At 39.6% G+C, this 16,129-nt stretch overlaps 1 protein-coding gene across 1 annotated transcript in view; it reads right to left on the minus strand.

Annotated features, from left to right (window-relative positions):
- The window catches only part of LOC120533789 (vascular endothelial growth factor A-like), a 79,603-nt gene extending 63,762 nt beyond the window's left edge, over positions 1-15,841 (minus strand). The window contains exon 1 of the mRNA XM_039760744.1: positions 14,530-15,841. Within this exon, the coding sequence (XP_039616678.1) occupies positions 14,530-14,607 (78 nt within the window). The 5' untranslated portion in view covers positions 14,608-15,841. The remainder of the gene's footprint in view (positions 1-14,529) is intronic.
- Between the last annotated feature and the right edge of the window lie 288 nt (positions 15,842-16,129).

Raw genomic sequence — 16,129 nt, forward strand, 5'->3', positions numbered from 1 at the left:
TGGCCCTCTTCTTCAATTCTTTCGTCAGCATCTTTTCGCATTAAAACTGTTTAAGTCAGTGTTTATATTGCAATTACTTAGTATGTTTTCCTTAATTTTTCACTTAAGCTGGCACTTAAGTCTTCAATCTGCCACAAGAATGATTTAAGATATGAAGAGGTGGGGGAGGTGACAATGAAGGTGGGAGGAAATGAGAACGGCACCCATACACAAGCGCTGCATGGCCACCCTGTTGATTGCTACCGGGAGTTGATTCTACAATAAAATAAAATAAAAATAAAAAGAGGAATAACCTTGGAGGTCAATCATCACTCCGAAAAAGCAGACAGTAGAAGTCATGCAGTACATGTGTACCAAATTTCAGGTCAATCGTTCAAACAGTTTGCGAGCTACAGGTGATTTGAAATCCTGGACAGTCAAACAAACAGCCATGGTAGCATATTATATAAGAAGATAATGCTCCAGGAGATCACAGGGAATTGCAGGCTAATTCCAGTGTTCACAACAACACCATCAAGTAAACACCGATTAATAACAGTGTGCATGAAAATATAGGAAAGAAGAAAAAAAAACCTCTCCCAAGAACGCTGCTGTCTATTTAAAGTGAGCTAAAGACCACTTGGATAAGCCAGAATGTTCTATGAATGAATGAGTCGAAAATAGAACTTTCTGACATAAACGATAAATATTATATTTAGTGAAAAACAAAGCACTGCATTCTGGCATAAGACCCTCATCCCAACCATTAAACACTATGGTGGTAATATCATGGTTTGGGCTGGGTTTGCTGCTATGGGACCAGGACTGATTGCCATTACTGACAGAGCAGTGAGTTCTATACTGTACCAATAAATTCTAGATGAGAATGTCAAGGTATTCATCCATCATTTGAACTTCAACTTGTTCCCCACCTTCTGTTAGTCTGCCAAAGAACAGCTGAAGGAGAAGAAATTTCACGTTGTGGAATGGCTGACTAAAAGCCCACACCTTACTTCAATATAAGTACTGTGGCAGGTGAGCAGAAGCAGTCCTACATGGAGGAATGAGCCAAATATTATTATTATTATTATTAAGTTACATTTATTGAGCGTCTTTCACAAACCCAAAGTCACAAATTCTTCTAAGGTAATGCAGGACTTGACAAAAGTTACAGCAGAGTGCAAAAAGTGTGATTTTAATCCGACTTATGAGCTTTCAAGTGGTTTTAAATACAGGTTGAAATTCAATATCGGTTGTAAACTCACTACTTGCAAGATATGAGATAATATTCCGACTGAAATCCAAGTGACTTATACCTCTATTTTTTAACATAATAATAATCTGCGCACTGTCAGCTAGAGTTCATCAAGTTTGAGAGGTGTTATGGGCTAAATCGTTGCTTAAAGTTCCTATTGACCAATCAGGTGGCAAATCTGCAATTTTTCCTTTACAAGAACAGCTGTGAAATTTTTGTGGATGCATAAGGAGGAGGAAAAATTGAGTTGTAGCAAGTGAACTGTCCATTTTATAGTATTTCTTCCAAGAAATATCATGACCGGGCCTTTAAAGAAGAAATATTAAGGAACACTGACCACCAACTACAAAAGTATAAAAATTAAAAAAGGTAACGTTGTAAGTATGAACAGCTAAAAGAACTTTCATTGCCTAGCAAATATTTGCTAAGTTTTGCTAGTAAATATTTAACAATGGTACAGTAGAATTATACTCTAAAAATGGCAGAAAAATACAAAAGCAATGAGATTCGTGATGAATGCACGTTTATGCTGTATGTGGCAACACTATAGCACACTGTGGCTGCAAAGTGAGCATAAAAGCATAAACTACGTGCAATGGGTTATGCAAGGAGATTTTCTGTGCATTGTGTTTTCTTGAAATGTATTTTAATGCAAGTAAAATGTTTTTTTTTACTTTTAATAAGAAAGAAGAAGAAAAATCTGAATACATAGGAACAAGTCAAATACTTGTTATAGTTCCTGCTACAGTATGCAACATTTTAAGCTCCCAAGATTTTCCTCCCCTTTGGCACTTCTCCCAGCCTATCTACACACAGAGCACTCTTGCTCACATGCCTCCCATTACCCTGTAGGTATTGGACTTGAAGTACTTAAAACCACTCACAAACATGATAACAGTCTAAGTGTACTGCTAGGGAGGACTCTACAAACATCCAAACAATACTTGAATAAGTCAAAATATAAAGAATTCTAACATCAGTCCATTTGTATTTTATGCACTGTCTTAGACAGAGATCACAGGGCAATTAATAAAATATACAAGTTTGCAATACACAATTTTTTTTCCTGCAGCACTAAACCAAACCCACAGTCACTCAGAACTATGTTTCATATATACTGTAACAGTCTAACTCCAAAGGATAGTTCATCTTTGTTATGGTAGATAGTTAAATAGTTAAAAAACAATTAAGTGCAAGTATTACTGTCAGCTCTGATTAATTAGCTAATGCAGTAAATAATACCATCACTTCATATATTTTTGTGAAATGTTGGAATCCACACAGATCTGTACAATAACTGCATAAATAATTGTTTAATCGATGCTATTCATTTTGGGGTGATTTCAAAATAAGAAAGGGTATTTTGTTATTCTCAAATTCCGCTCATCTCTCTGAAATCTTAGGGTTCAGCCTTAATGTTAGTATACTTTTTGGAAATCTAAAATAATCAAACAAAGTAAAAGCATGCTTAGTAAAGAAGATGTGAAATATTTTGTTGTATACAGTACTATAGAATTACATGAGATATCTGAATGCCATTTATGGACATTTTCTCTCTGATTAATGAAACTTCTTGACTTGACTGTGCTCACCGGCCTAACACGTCTACTAATTAAAGGGTCACTTGCTAAAGTGTCCCAAAGACAACAGTGTAGCAGATCACACTACAGACAATCACTCTCCCGGGTGTTTGCTTTGCAGATGGGACTAAATGACGGGCCAGCAATGCAATCTGTAGTCAGCTATGCTGTAGGTACGTCTGAAGAAGATAAGACACCCTGAGCTATTAATGATGCTCACAGAAGTGAATGGGATTAATTAACAAAAATGTTTCTCCAGCTAGAAATAAAAAAAACAAATCTATCCGAGTCTGAGCCTATCCCAGTATCAGAAAGAAGAAAAAACTACCACCTTACAGATTAAGAGTCTTAGATTCAAGTTCTATCCAAGGCACTGTTCATATGAAGATTGCAAATTCATTCCATGTATACAGTATTTCTGGTTCCCTACTCCAGTTTTCCTCCTCCTCTTGAAAGACTTGTTCGATTACTTAGGGACTCTAAACTGGACTTGTGTGAGTGAGTGATGGCAGTTTTTTGCCTCAAGATAAAAAGTTTCCCCAACCAGAACTAAGAAGAACTACCTTCAGTCTGGAATAGATTCAGGTTGTCCACTAGTCTGTTATGAAGTAAATGAGTATAGAAAACGATTGCTGGTATAAAACAAGGTGACAGTGACAAATTAAAACATCATTAATTTCCAATAAAAGCTGCTTTATATTAACAAATTGGTCAAAATAAAAATCAGCAATCACCAGCATGTCTCTTCAGGCCACGTCCAAAAATTAATTAACTAAATAATCACAAATTCTGTAATATTTGTACTATAATATATTGAAACAGAATAGTTTTATAAATAAAATGTTAAATCATTTTAAATAAGTATATTATGTTCACTAGCAAACGTTAAGTTAAAGAACTCTTAATAGAACTTCCTCTAAAAACTATCTCATATCTACCTGTCCTTCTTTGCAGTGTTGCCTAAGGTTTGTCAGGTTATCGAATGTCATGATTGGAAGACTAATTCAAGGCATATCCCAGATTTCCAATGTAATAAACTGCAAGTCTGGACACAACCTGTCCTAGAAAGAGACTGCTGTGGCCAGATAAGTATGGAGAAGACAGGTTAGAGTATCGCCGAATGGCGTGTTCAGGTGTGTTTGGGGACTTGGTTACCTCCTTTGAAATTTGGAACCTTTTTAATTTTTATCTACTTTATCAAAGAAAGATGTCACTCTTTTGTTTATTAAACATTTTGGCTACATTTAGTCGTAATTAAAAATAGAATCTTATATGTAATGTACTGTAGCAGCGTACATAAAACGCATTTTAATAGCATATAAACTATTATATAAATATAAACTGGGTACAAACAGGCTTATAGTCACTGATATTCCAAGTCAAGTGACATAAACATTGCATTGATTGATGTACTGTTGTAACGTCTTGGTTACGGAAGGTGTATAGTTAAGTACTTCATATTTGTTATTAACATTTTTTTCCTTCACTCAGTAAATGGCAAAATCTATAGTACATTAAAATGTGGGCAAGTCAGATGCACAAGTAACTGCTGATGTTTCCATAATTAGGATTGGGGATCTGTTTTGCTATTAGAAGTGGGTATCCGGTGTGTAAAAATGAAAATTAAACATGTTTAAATAACCTTAAGGTAAATTAATCAATAATTGTGATCACACAGAATGATACTCAGTTTTAAGGTAAATGATTTAGAAAATTTGGCAATGCTTTTTAAATGAAAATTTTGGAAATTTAAATGGAATTACTCTATTTGGCATATCTCAGGAAAAAACAGAACTTTTTAACACGTTTTCTTGAAGAATCATTGTCCCAAATTTGAATAAAATTAATCCACTATGGGTCAAGTGTTTCATTGGGGTAGACCTACCTACCAACCAACAGACAGACTGACATGATGACCACAATAGGCGCCTTGGCATTTTAGACCAAGACACCTAAAACAACAACTCTTTATTAAATAAATAAACAATCGATAGGAGTCCGGTGGATCCAGTAAGTGACTGTTTTTGCATTTTTTTTGGTCTTTACTCATTTATTTTCCTTTTGTGTTTTATTGGGTTTGTATTGTTCCAGGGTGTGGTCATGTAGCACAACTAACATTTAATGTGGTTATATGGCATTAGAAGATATTTTGTCACATCATAAAAACAAACTTATCCGCCGCAGCATTAAAATCAGCTGCTTCATATTATGCAGGTCCTCTTCACACTGCCCAAAAAGCTCTGACCTGTTGAGGCATAAACTCCACAAGACCTCTGAATGTGTACGGTGTTATCTGGCACCACAAAAAGTTTGCAGCAGATCCTATAATTTCTGTACGTTGCAAGGTGGGGCTCACCAACACATGCCACAGATGCTCAATAGGATTGAGATCTGGAGAATTTGAAGGCCAAGTCAACAGCTCTTTATCATGTTCGTCAAACCATTCCAGAACAATTTTTGCAGTGTGGCAGGGTACTTACTGCTGAAAGAGGCCACTGCCATCAGGGATTACTGCTAGTGTAAAGTGGTATACATGGTTTGCAACAATCTTTAAGTAGGTGGAACATCCAAATAAATGCCAGGACACAGGGTTTCCCAGCACATCATTGCCTACAGAATCATAATGCCTCTGCTGGCTTATCATTTTCCCATAGTGCATTCTGCTGCCACCTCTGCCCCAGCTAAATGACACACACGCACCCAACCATCCACGTGATTTAAAAATAAATGGGATTCATCACACCAGGCCTATTGTAGGTGCTTTTGTTGATGCATAAGGGTCAGTATGTGCACCCTGGTCCTTCAGTGGCTATGAAGCCCCCCTACACAGCAATGTGTTACACACCGTTTGCTCTGACTCCTTTCTCTCATGGCCAGCAATAAGTCTTTCAGTAATTTGTGCTACAGTAGCTCATCTGTGAGATCTGGTCAGATGGGCTAGTCTTTGCTTCCCAAGCGCATCAATGAACCTTGGGTGCTCATGACCTTGTCTAGTTGTCCTACCTTGGACCACTTTTGGTAGATACTAATCACTGCATCCCAAATAAGACCTACCATTTTAGAGATGTTCTGAACCACTTGTGTAACCATCACACTTTGGCCCTTGTAAAAGTCAATCCAATTCTTAATGCTTGTCCATTTTTCCTGCTTTACATCACCTTTAAGAACTGACATCGGTTTTAATGCTGTGTCAGACAGGCTTATCACCTTTTATAATTATTATGGATATTCTAAGTAGAATTTGCTGTTTTTCTTGTGCTACTGTATGTTTGTTTCTTGTATTTTGTATCTTTTCTGTGCTACTGTCTGTTCTTTTGTTTATGTCTATTTCTGTTTTATTTTTAGCCCTAAGGTGTTTTGACCAATTATAGGCTAGTTAAGCAAGCAGTTTCCAGTGCAGAGTCAGCAGGTGAAGCTCTACACTGGGTTGTTTTTTTCTGGCTAGGGTCACAGCTTGCTAGGTCTTCAACTGCTATACACTGTTTTCTTTGTTTTTGTCTACCAATTGCTGCTTAAATATGGGTAATTTAGTCAGACTTTTTCCACAACAAACTGTTTTTATATTAGCCTGTTGGTGGTAATAAGACCAAGCAATAAAACACAAAGAGAGGTCCTTAAATACTAATAAAGAGAAAGAAAGCAAGAAAACCTAGAGCCAATAAAGCATGCCTACAACTCCTTATTTTAGGTTTCTTGGAATTATTCCATAGAGACAACCTTTGCAGAGAAAGCAAGGCTTAATTGATTGCTGGCAATTTTACCACATACTAATATGGCTTTATTTCATTTTATATTCAGCAGTTTGTTTTCATTGACATTATTAACAATATACTGGAATCCCTGTTCAGTTTACTAAACAGCTAATGAATTAGGAAGAACAAACAAGATGTACAGTACATAAGGCTTAGTTTTGCTGATATGAAAAACCTTGGACTTTGTAGGTATCGGCTTGACTATCAAATGATGTTTATATACATATTAACACATTATATAAATTGGGAAATGATGGGAAATGCTGCAACTCTAGAACTCTGAAATGGTTTAAACAGTTTTTTGTAATAAATGGTATATACGTGTATACCAGTGTGCCACATTAACCAGGAGAAGAAGTACCTAAGTTAAGTTCAAGCCGTACATCAAAACAGCAATTTTATTCAATCAACCACTAAAGGGAAGGATGATCAAAAGAGATAACGTAAAATATCAAATTAAAGAGACTGAAATCAAGCACTATGTTGAGCTAATACAGGTTTTGTATCCCTCATTCTAAGGTAGTATGACCAAACCACTTATCCACTTGAAAGACAATATCTGCAAGATCAAGGCCCAAAACCACCCTTCACCTCTAGCTTTCTCTCTCTCTCTCTCTCTCTCTCTCTCTCTCAATCTAGCCATATTGCCTAATCAATTGGTCATGTTTTTGAGCCAGATCACTGTCCCACTGGAATATCAATGAACCAAAGCAGTGAGTAACCATTAAACACCACCCAGGTTTCATATCTGGTGCCAGGAATGTCTGCAAAAGGCTGTCACACAAGTTCCCATTTGCTATCAATGGCCAAGGCACCCATATCAGCTCTCATGCTGTGTATTCTTTGTAACAGACTGCAAGATTTTTACTGCACCAAACTACAGTAGAGCTACTGACTGCCACCTATTGGCCTGAGGTACTGTATCTCTACTGCCATTCTACAGCTTCACTATGATCTTTCTGTCTTGTTTCCTTACAATAATTATTACTGGGGATCTGTTTAAACAAAAAAGTGTACTGCCTTGGTGTCAACCTACTTGGAAAGGTACATGGAGGAGCTTCTAATTATGTACCCACTAATTGGACCAGTTCACAGCCTGTGCCTCTCTAGTGCCCTTCCAACTTATTAGAAGGGCTGCTGCTTGAGACCGTAATTAAGAATTTAGTCAGTCAGTCAGTCATATTCCAACCTGCTATATCCTAACACAGGGTCATGGGGTTCCGTTGGAGCCAATCCCAGCCAACACAGGGCGCAAGGCAGGAACAAATCCCGGGCAGGGCGCCAGCCCACCACAGGGCACGCACACACACACACACACACCAATCACACACTAGGGACAATTTAGGATCACCAATGCACCTAACCTTCATGTCTTTGGACTGTGGGAGGAAACCGGAGTACCCAGAGGAGAACATGCAAACTCCACGCAGGGAGGACCCGGAAAGCGAACCCAGGTTAGGTGGGTTGGCAATACTTAATTGTGCTTGGTGTGTGGGTGTGTGTCCTGCGATGGGTTGGCGCCCTGCCCGGGATTGGTTCCTGCCTTGCGCCCTGTGTTGCCTGGGATTGACTCCAGCAGACCCTCGTGACCCTGTGTTCGGATTCAACGGGTTGGAAAATGGATGGATGGATGAATGGGAAATGTGAGTGAATAAACTTAGTTATGTGCACATGGTCAGATAAATCAGGTACTTCATGATGATTACATCATTCTTTAGAAATCCTTTGCTGAAATTCTCCCTCTCCGTGCAAATAAAATCTCTCAACTTGTTGTCCCCAACCACAACTGATACAAACATTGGTGGTCTCCTTCAGTTGAAGCAAAGAATGAAGCAATTCAGTAGAAAGAAAGATGTCAGTTTCAGTGTTGGCAACAGAAGCTACAAACCAAAAACTGTATAGTGTGTTCCTGGAAGTGATGTGAGAATATGGTGAGTTGAAACTTCTGAAATGTTATGTATGTTAAAAACCGTAATACAAAAATAAAGTAAGGGAACACTTAAATCACACACCGGAAAGTGGAAAATCTTTACTGAGTAATACTTTGAAAGTCATTGAGAATAAAATCACTAACCTATTGAGGACTGGATTCAACATCACACTGAAAGTCTAAATCAAAAATTGAAACACAGGCTGATCTAACTTGCATGAATTTCATCACAGCAAGTCATCATGTGACTCAGTAGTGTGTATGCACCCCACGTGCCTATATGCACTGCCAACAATGTCTGGGTATTCTCCTGATGAGACTGTGGATGGTGTTCTGGATCTCCTCCCAGACCAGGATCAGGGCATCACTGAGCTCCTAGACAGTCTATGACACTACATGGGGGTTCTGGATGCATCAATACATAATGTCCCCGAGGTTCTCAATTGGATTCAGGGCTGGGGAATGTGTGGGCCAGTGAATGGCATCAATGCCTTCATCATCCAGGAACTGCCTACACACTCTGGCCATATGAGGCCAGGCATTGTCTTGCACTAGAAAGAACCCAAGACCCACTGCACTGACAATGCCTCTGAAGACTTCATCCCAGTACCTAACAGCAGTCTTGGTACCATTGCCTAGCACATGGAGGTCTGTGTGACCCTCCAAGGATATGCCTCCCTAGACCATCACTGACCAACCGCGAAAACCTGTCATGCTGGATGATATTGTAGGCTGCATATCATTTATCATGGCGCCTCCAGATTCTTTCATGTGTGTCACATGTGCTCAGTATGAACCTGCTCTCATCTATGAAGACCTCTGATGGAGCTGCCAATTCTGGTATTCTGTGGTGAATGCCAATTGAGCTGCACAATGATGGGCTATGAGCAAAGTCCCACTACAGGACGTCGGGCCCTCATAGGGTCTGTTTCTGATAGTTTGATCAGAAACATGCACACCTTTTGCCAGCTGGAGGTCATTTTGTCATCTTGTTTCTCCTCACTCAATGGAGCAGATACCAGTCTTACTGCTGGGTTGATGCCCTTCTACATCCCTGTCCTGCTCTCCTCGTGTAATTGCCTAGGACCCTGGTATCTCCTCCATGCTCTTGAGACTCTAACAACACATATGGATGTGCCATCCTGGAGGAGCTAGACTAATTGTGCAACCTGAATCTGCTACTGGTGTCACCTCATGCTACCAGTTGTGACAAGGACACTAGCAAAATGCAAATCTAGAGAAGAATCAGTCAGGAAAGCAATTGTCTGTGGCCATCACATACAAAGTCATTCCCTTGTTGGAGGTTGTTTTGCTATTGCCTCTTCAATGCAGCTGTTGTCACTTTCAGCTGCACCAAAGCAGGTGAAGTTGATTCACAATCGCTTATGCTTCCTAACTGGACAGACTGATATATGAAACTTAACTTGATTTGGTGTTAGTCGATGATGCTTAACTTTTAACTTTTGAGCAATGTAAATACAATGTTCAGGTCTTGAATGAATTAGATTTTTCTCTTCTTCACATTTCAGGACTCAAAGTATGATCTTCATAAGCATTCTCGCATGAAATAAACAAACAGCCAGCCTCTCACTGTTACTATTTTCGATGTGTATGTCTATTGGTTTTCTTTACTATTTTCTTCATTAACAGGGCACATTCATGCATACGCCCACCTCAGGACAATTTATAGTAACCAGTCAATCCAACCTGTCGGTCTTTAACCTGTGAGCAATAAGAACTACCTAAGGAAAAAAAAAATTCATGCAGACACAAGAATAGTATGGAAACTCCATAAAGACTGTGACCAAGCTGAGAATCAACCCCGGATCCCTGCAATTATAGAGCAGCAGCACAGTCAACTCTTCTGATGTTCTACTGCTCCTATTTGTTTCACTTGCCAATAAAGTAATAAAACACACTGTCAAGAACTAAGATGAAACTTCAGTTAATGATCTCAAGGTAGTGGTACAACTGCTACATGTTTCTTTTCATAAATTCATAATTCACTTGATTAATTTGTGTATTGATTTTTAATATTTCCCTTACTGGGTATGTGATCATCAGTGAGAGAGAAACTATTTTATAATGCATACAACTAAGTAAAATAGACTTGACTGGTGAAAAGAAAACGGACAAAAAAAAGTAGTAAAGGGGTGCTTGGCAGAATGCCTGGATGTCTAGCATCTGCTTGACTGTGTGAAGAGCCATCCAGTAAGTAAGCCTCCCTTTATAGAGGAAAATGTTAGCAAGCTGCAGGACAGATCAGAAGCTGGCTTAATGGCTTCCTAATGGGGAGGCTCAGTTGCTCATCTGGTGAAAATGCTTAAATACTTTGAATGCTTTGTCAGGATGAATGGCTGGCAGGATAGATTTACAGAATGTGTTAGGAGTAGAACCTCTACTGTTTTCTTGCAAATAAGTGGAGGTAGGTATTTACCAATGAGCTAATGAGAAAGAGGCACATCTGGAGTGTCCAGGATGTCTGGTTATTAAAAGGACAATATAAAACACATCCCAGATAACGCTACATCATCATAGGTGGATTTGATCCTCCACATAAATATCCTTGTCCTGAACATCATGTGTATTTATTTATTAAGCAGTATAATTTGGGGTTTGGTTACTTCTAATATTTTCCAGATAAAGAATCTTCTTTTCCACATTTCTTTCTTTGATTCATTCACCAGTTAAAGCATCAAATAGGATTTTGCTAGTTTTACAAATGCACCCTTGTCAGTCAGTTTCAGGGAAATCAAATGCAGTTTGGACACTGATTATTGTGATATCTGCATATCCAAAACCTCACCACTGCACATACAATTTTTTTATATATTGAACAACCCATGGGTATAAAGATAAATCTCTCAGTGTAACTGAGGTACAGAAGGCACTGTAGAGATTAAAGCCAAATTTGCAAATATAAGGGCATGTTAATGCCTGACGGCTTGTCCTGAAATGATAACTTACCGTGTGTGCCTCGAGGACACTGAATGAGGTACCAACAGAGAAACGCTCTCTTTACCACCCGCATCAGACAACATACAGAGGCTAATTCATTGATCCTTAATAATGCACCGAAATCATAGCTTATTCTCTGAATGCCACTCTCTGTATAATGAATCCACCTTTCATTTTCAATGAATACGCCAAGACTACTCAAGGTTACATGAACAGGGCCTGGCATTGTCCCTTTGAAAGTGGCTGACGCTGTCGTCACAGGATCTCGCCAGCTAATTAGCTTTTTCTCACACATTTCATCTTTTCTTTGCTCGCTTGTGTGAGGCTTGCAACCCTGTCACCAGCTGTAATGAACACTGCATTGTCCTTAATTTAGTATTAAAAGAGAACAGGTCTGTGACAGCAGTGCCTTAAAAAGCACAATAATCTCCCAATATCTTTCACTCTTGTTCTCACGAACTTTCAAAATTATTATTACTGTCAAAGGACAGAAGGGTTCTTAGGTAATGTTACCAACATCTATTAGCATTGTTTCTACATAGTCAGCATGTACTTACTGAATATAAGTGATGTATTGTTTTGAGATTACTATCTTGCTACAGAAAAATCTGTAAAATATTCTGAATATTTAGGCTGCCTTTATATTGTTTTAAGCCAATTGTCTGTAGTGCATTTTCTTGATTGAGCACAACAGTTCAACTTTCTTGCAAGTGAATACCTTGAGCTAAATAAGATTACACGTCAAGGTAGGAAAATATACTAATTGTACAACTTAGATAAATAGAATCATTGAGGTATGCTGAGATATTTACTTGAATATTCCATTTAATCCACCAAACTATACTGTGAACCCTCTATTTCACCTCTGCGGCAGTAGGGAGCCAGGCAGCATAAGGTGTGTGACCGAGGTGTGACAGGAACATCATTTCAGTGCATGATTCTCTCACGCACAAGTCAGCCAACATTCATATTGAGCACCTTGGTTTTGAAGTGCCAGGCCCCCTAACTGCATATCGCTAGGTTATGATGGGGCACAGAAGACGGCACCCATGGGCAAAGTTAGAAGATGCAAACCTCTCATAATCAGCATGCCAGAGCATCATGAGATGGAATAAGTTCCACTGCCACCTTACATCATTGCTTCGTCCTTTATGAAAAACCTCAAGAACAAATTTTTAAAATGAAACACCATGAAATGATTATTTCAATCCCTAGTGTTTTGGGACTACTTCATCACCTGGAACAGATCCACTTTTCTCAAATATTCAATGCCATAGTGTTTTTGCTGAGAACTAACACTAGACGGTCATTAATGAAATCCATCACAATAATAAACTACGATGAATACAAAATTAACTGTTCCTTGGAGAACGGATCCAATAATTACCATTTCCATCAGCACTGTTTAAAAAGAAACTCCATCAGTCTCGATCAAGAAATCGTTTCGATGTGTCAGACAAAAATGACGGAGGACGAATAGAGCGAAGCCCCCATCATTCGTCGTTTCGCATAATGCGAGGTGGGTCAGTGTCACTGTCACCAAATCAGTCACGCCCTCCTGACGCAACTTGACGTTTTGCAGGTCACGTCATTTATGAGCTCTGACGCTGCCGGAAAAACTTTTAATATTAACCCAGTGATTAAGTAATTTTATAACTCTTTTCGGCTTCGGTGATAACCATAAATAAATAGACAGCTGAAGAAACCCCTGGCTTCCAGATCAGAGTCTTTAAAAAATACAGGTGACGTCACTGCGGGGCGGAGAAGCCCAGATAACCTAGCATCACCTAGTCTAGCCTAACGGTTGGAAAAACGTGTAGAATTACTGTATAAGCATTCTATCTGGCTGTAACGTAAATGCATTTTATAGATACGCAGCTACATATACAGTAGTTGGCAGATATCGTCCACGCTGAGAAAATCCATGACACTGGAATTTATAAACGCTTCCTTGTTACCTATTTTTCTCTAAAGACTCCAATTATTGTACAGTACTTCTCGAAATGAACCTGTGCGTCACATACAGGGTTCAACTACCGTTCGCTTATAACTCATAATTTCAGATGAGTTTCATTCAACCGTCTCCTAAGCCCGATCACGAGGCTAATGCTACCTATAAGATGACTTTGTGATTCTGGAAAACTACATACGAGCCTTAAAGCAGAGCAGCCGTCTTGTCATGCAACAAACCCTTTTTCTAGACACCTTGTCATCAGTCCCTGTCTATTCCTTTTTATTATTCCTCAGGGGATAATGGCACTTTGAACAGTCAATTAATAAAGCAGTCGATTAATCACAGCAGCGACAAGTTGTTAATTACACTTGTGCAGCTGATACATACACGCAAGATATACAAGACGTGACAATTTCAAGAAGTCTTGCTTTTAAAAAAAATATATATATATATATATATATATATATATATATATATATATATATATATATATATATGAGTTACGGGGTTAGCCCGATGCTTCTTAGTCTTTTTTGCACAGATAATGTTGACCCCAAATTAGTATCAAAGTCCCGTATTTTCAGAACAAAAAGAGAACAAACTAAATGTTAGTAATTTAAATAAACATTTACCAACATGACCTTGAGTGGATTGCAGTGTGTCAGATTTGGCTTTAAACGGGCCAATGTCCTAAGAGCAATGATCAGGAGACGCCAGGTGAGACTCGAACGCCACTCGCGCTCAGACCGTGCCAGCGGGCCGTCTGCGCTCAGTCCCACGAGTGTCAGTGACCGCTCGGCGCTGCCGTGCTTAACAGCAGCAGTGCGGCAATAAACTTCACAGGTCATTTTTCTTTTTTAACTACAGACAAGAGTGAAAGTTTGCCTTTTCGTCTCATTGAAAAATATAAAGAGAAGAAGAAAAAGACGGCAAACCCCAAGAAAGCTGTGCGCGCTTCAAGGACAAACGCATTTCCCGCGTGTTAATGCGTCGGGAGAATCGGAATGCTACTAATATAACACATTTGCTCTCTTCACTTATCAGTTGTTTCTTTTTTTAACTGTACAGTACAGGACGGAAATAATCGGTTTATTATTTTTTACATGCTTCAGTGTTCTTACCTTAGCAAAGGAGGCAGGGAGTAAGGTGACCAGGATGAAATGAAATATTCCTAGAATAACTTTCCATTTTATCCCCATAGCGGATATATTCAGGTATGAAGAGTCGAATCCTGGAAACAATGTAAATAAATCGGATACCAATAGGATAGTATTAAATCCAAATGCCAATGCCGAAATGTCGACAGGATAAGGTAAAAGTTCCCCAAGAGCAGTGTGCCTTGTTTTTCATTGTAATTAAACAGGTATCCGCTGGATCTGAATCTGCCACAGCTCAGCGCTTTCGTTTCTTTCACGCGCTTCTGTCCTGCGTGTCAAAGGCTACCAAAGCAAAAAGTGCCCTCCTTTACTGAACCATGTTTCCCATTCCCTGGCATGGAGGTGTCCGTTCTTTTAGAGAGCTGCTATTACAGAATGTTGCAATATTACAGGCGAAGTGTTCAAAGCCTAACCGTTGAAACGCGTCAGATAACGTTGCATTTGAAAAACAAAAACAAAAGTTCATCACCGTCCATATCTCCTCATATGTCGAATTTCCAAAGTAAATCTCCTCTAATTAGTTATTGTTTTATTCTGTATTTTCAAAGAGCGGTCCCTTCTAGGGTAAACCGGAAAAGATGATTAAAAGTTTAAGACTGTTTAATTCCACTTGATTGTCACGCTCGGTCTTGTAGCATTTCTGCATGCCCGAGCTCTTAAATGTGAAGTGGTTCAGTTACAGCTGATCTTCTGTTTTGTCCCCAAAAAAAATCACAGCACTGAAAATCAGAAGCGAAGCAAATGAGTTCTGGAGGTGCGCGCACGCACGTCGGCAAAACGACTGCTGTGGCGAGTGCGCCACTGTGAGCTGCGGCTGCAGGTGCGGCCACACGGAGCTTCTTCCCCGCTAAGTTGCGCTCGCCGGTCTGCAGCTGCGCGCGCTCTGCGCTCGGCCCCCACACGCGACGCGTCTCCGCCAGTCTCCGCCCTTTATTCTGCTCCATCGCGGAGCCGGCGCTCTTTCGGACGCGGGTTCATTTGTGTTTATTTTGCCGCAGAGATGACACAAATGTGGTTCTTATATTTGTTTAACATCAGGTCGCTTTGGGAGCGTGCCCGCCTGAACTTAATAATTATGACTGGCTTTGAGCTCGAAATGAAATAAAACGATGCGATTCGGGGGCAGCACGGAAAGAAAACACGCGTAATAAACACGGCGTCGCTCTATTATGGAAGTAGGGGAAGAAAACGAGGAGTACCGGACAAGAAGACGACTCGAGCATCCGCCACAGACAGAATGCTGTTTGGCTGCTGATGGCCCATCTTTTTAATGCTGGTATCTATCCCCCGGGTTGCAATTTCCGTTGTGAACGCGTGGGTCGCTGTTGGACAACTCTTCGGGCCAACTTTCCCCATTCGTAGTGGCCGTTTGAATGTGTGGCTAATTTGTACATCAGGAAATGCCAAGCGATACGCCATCGATTTGTAACTTACGTTCGAGGCAGGCAGTTCTGATTTATTGAGCTCGATCTAAGATAAAAGCGAATGATTTCGTTGGAAGGGTTTTTACAAGTAGTCATAAGTACAGAGCCCATTCGAACAGTGATGGCCAAAGAGCACGAAC

This window comes from Polypterus senegalus, chromosome 8, assembly GCF_016835505.1.
Source record: "Polypterus senegalus isolate Bchr_013 chromosome 8, ASM1683550v1, whole genome shotgun sequence".
In the NCBI taxonomy this organism is placed as follows: Eukaryota; Metazoa; Chordata; class Cladistia; order Polypteriformes; family Polypteridae; genus Polypterus; species Polypterus senegalus.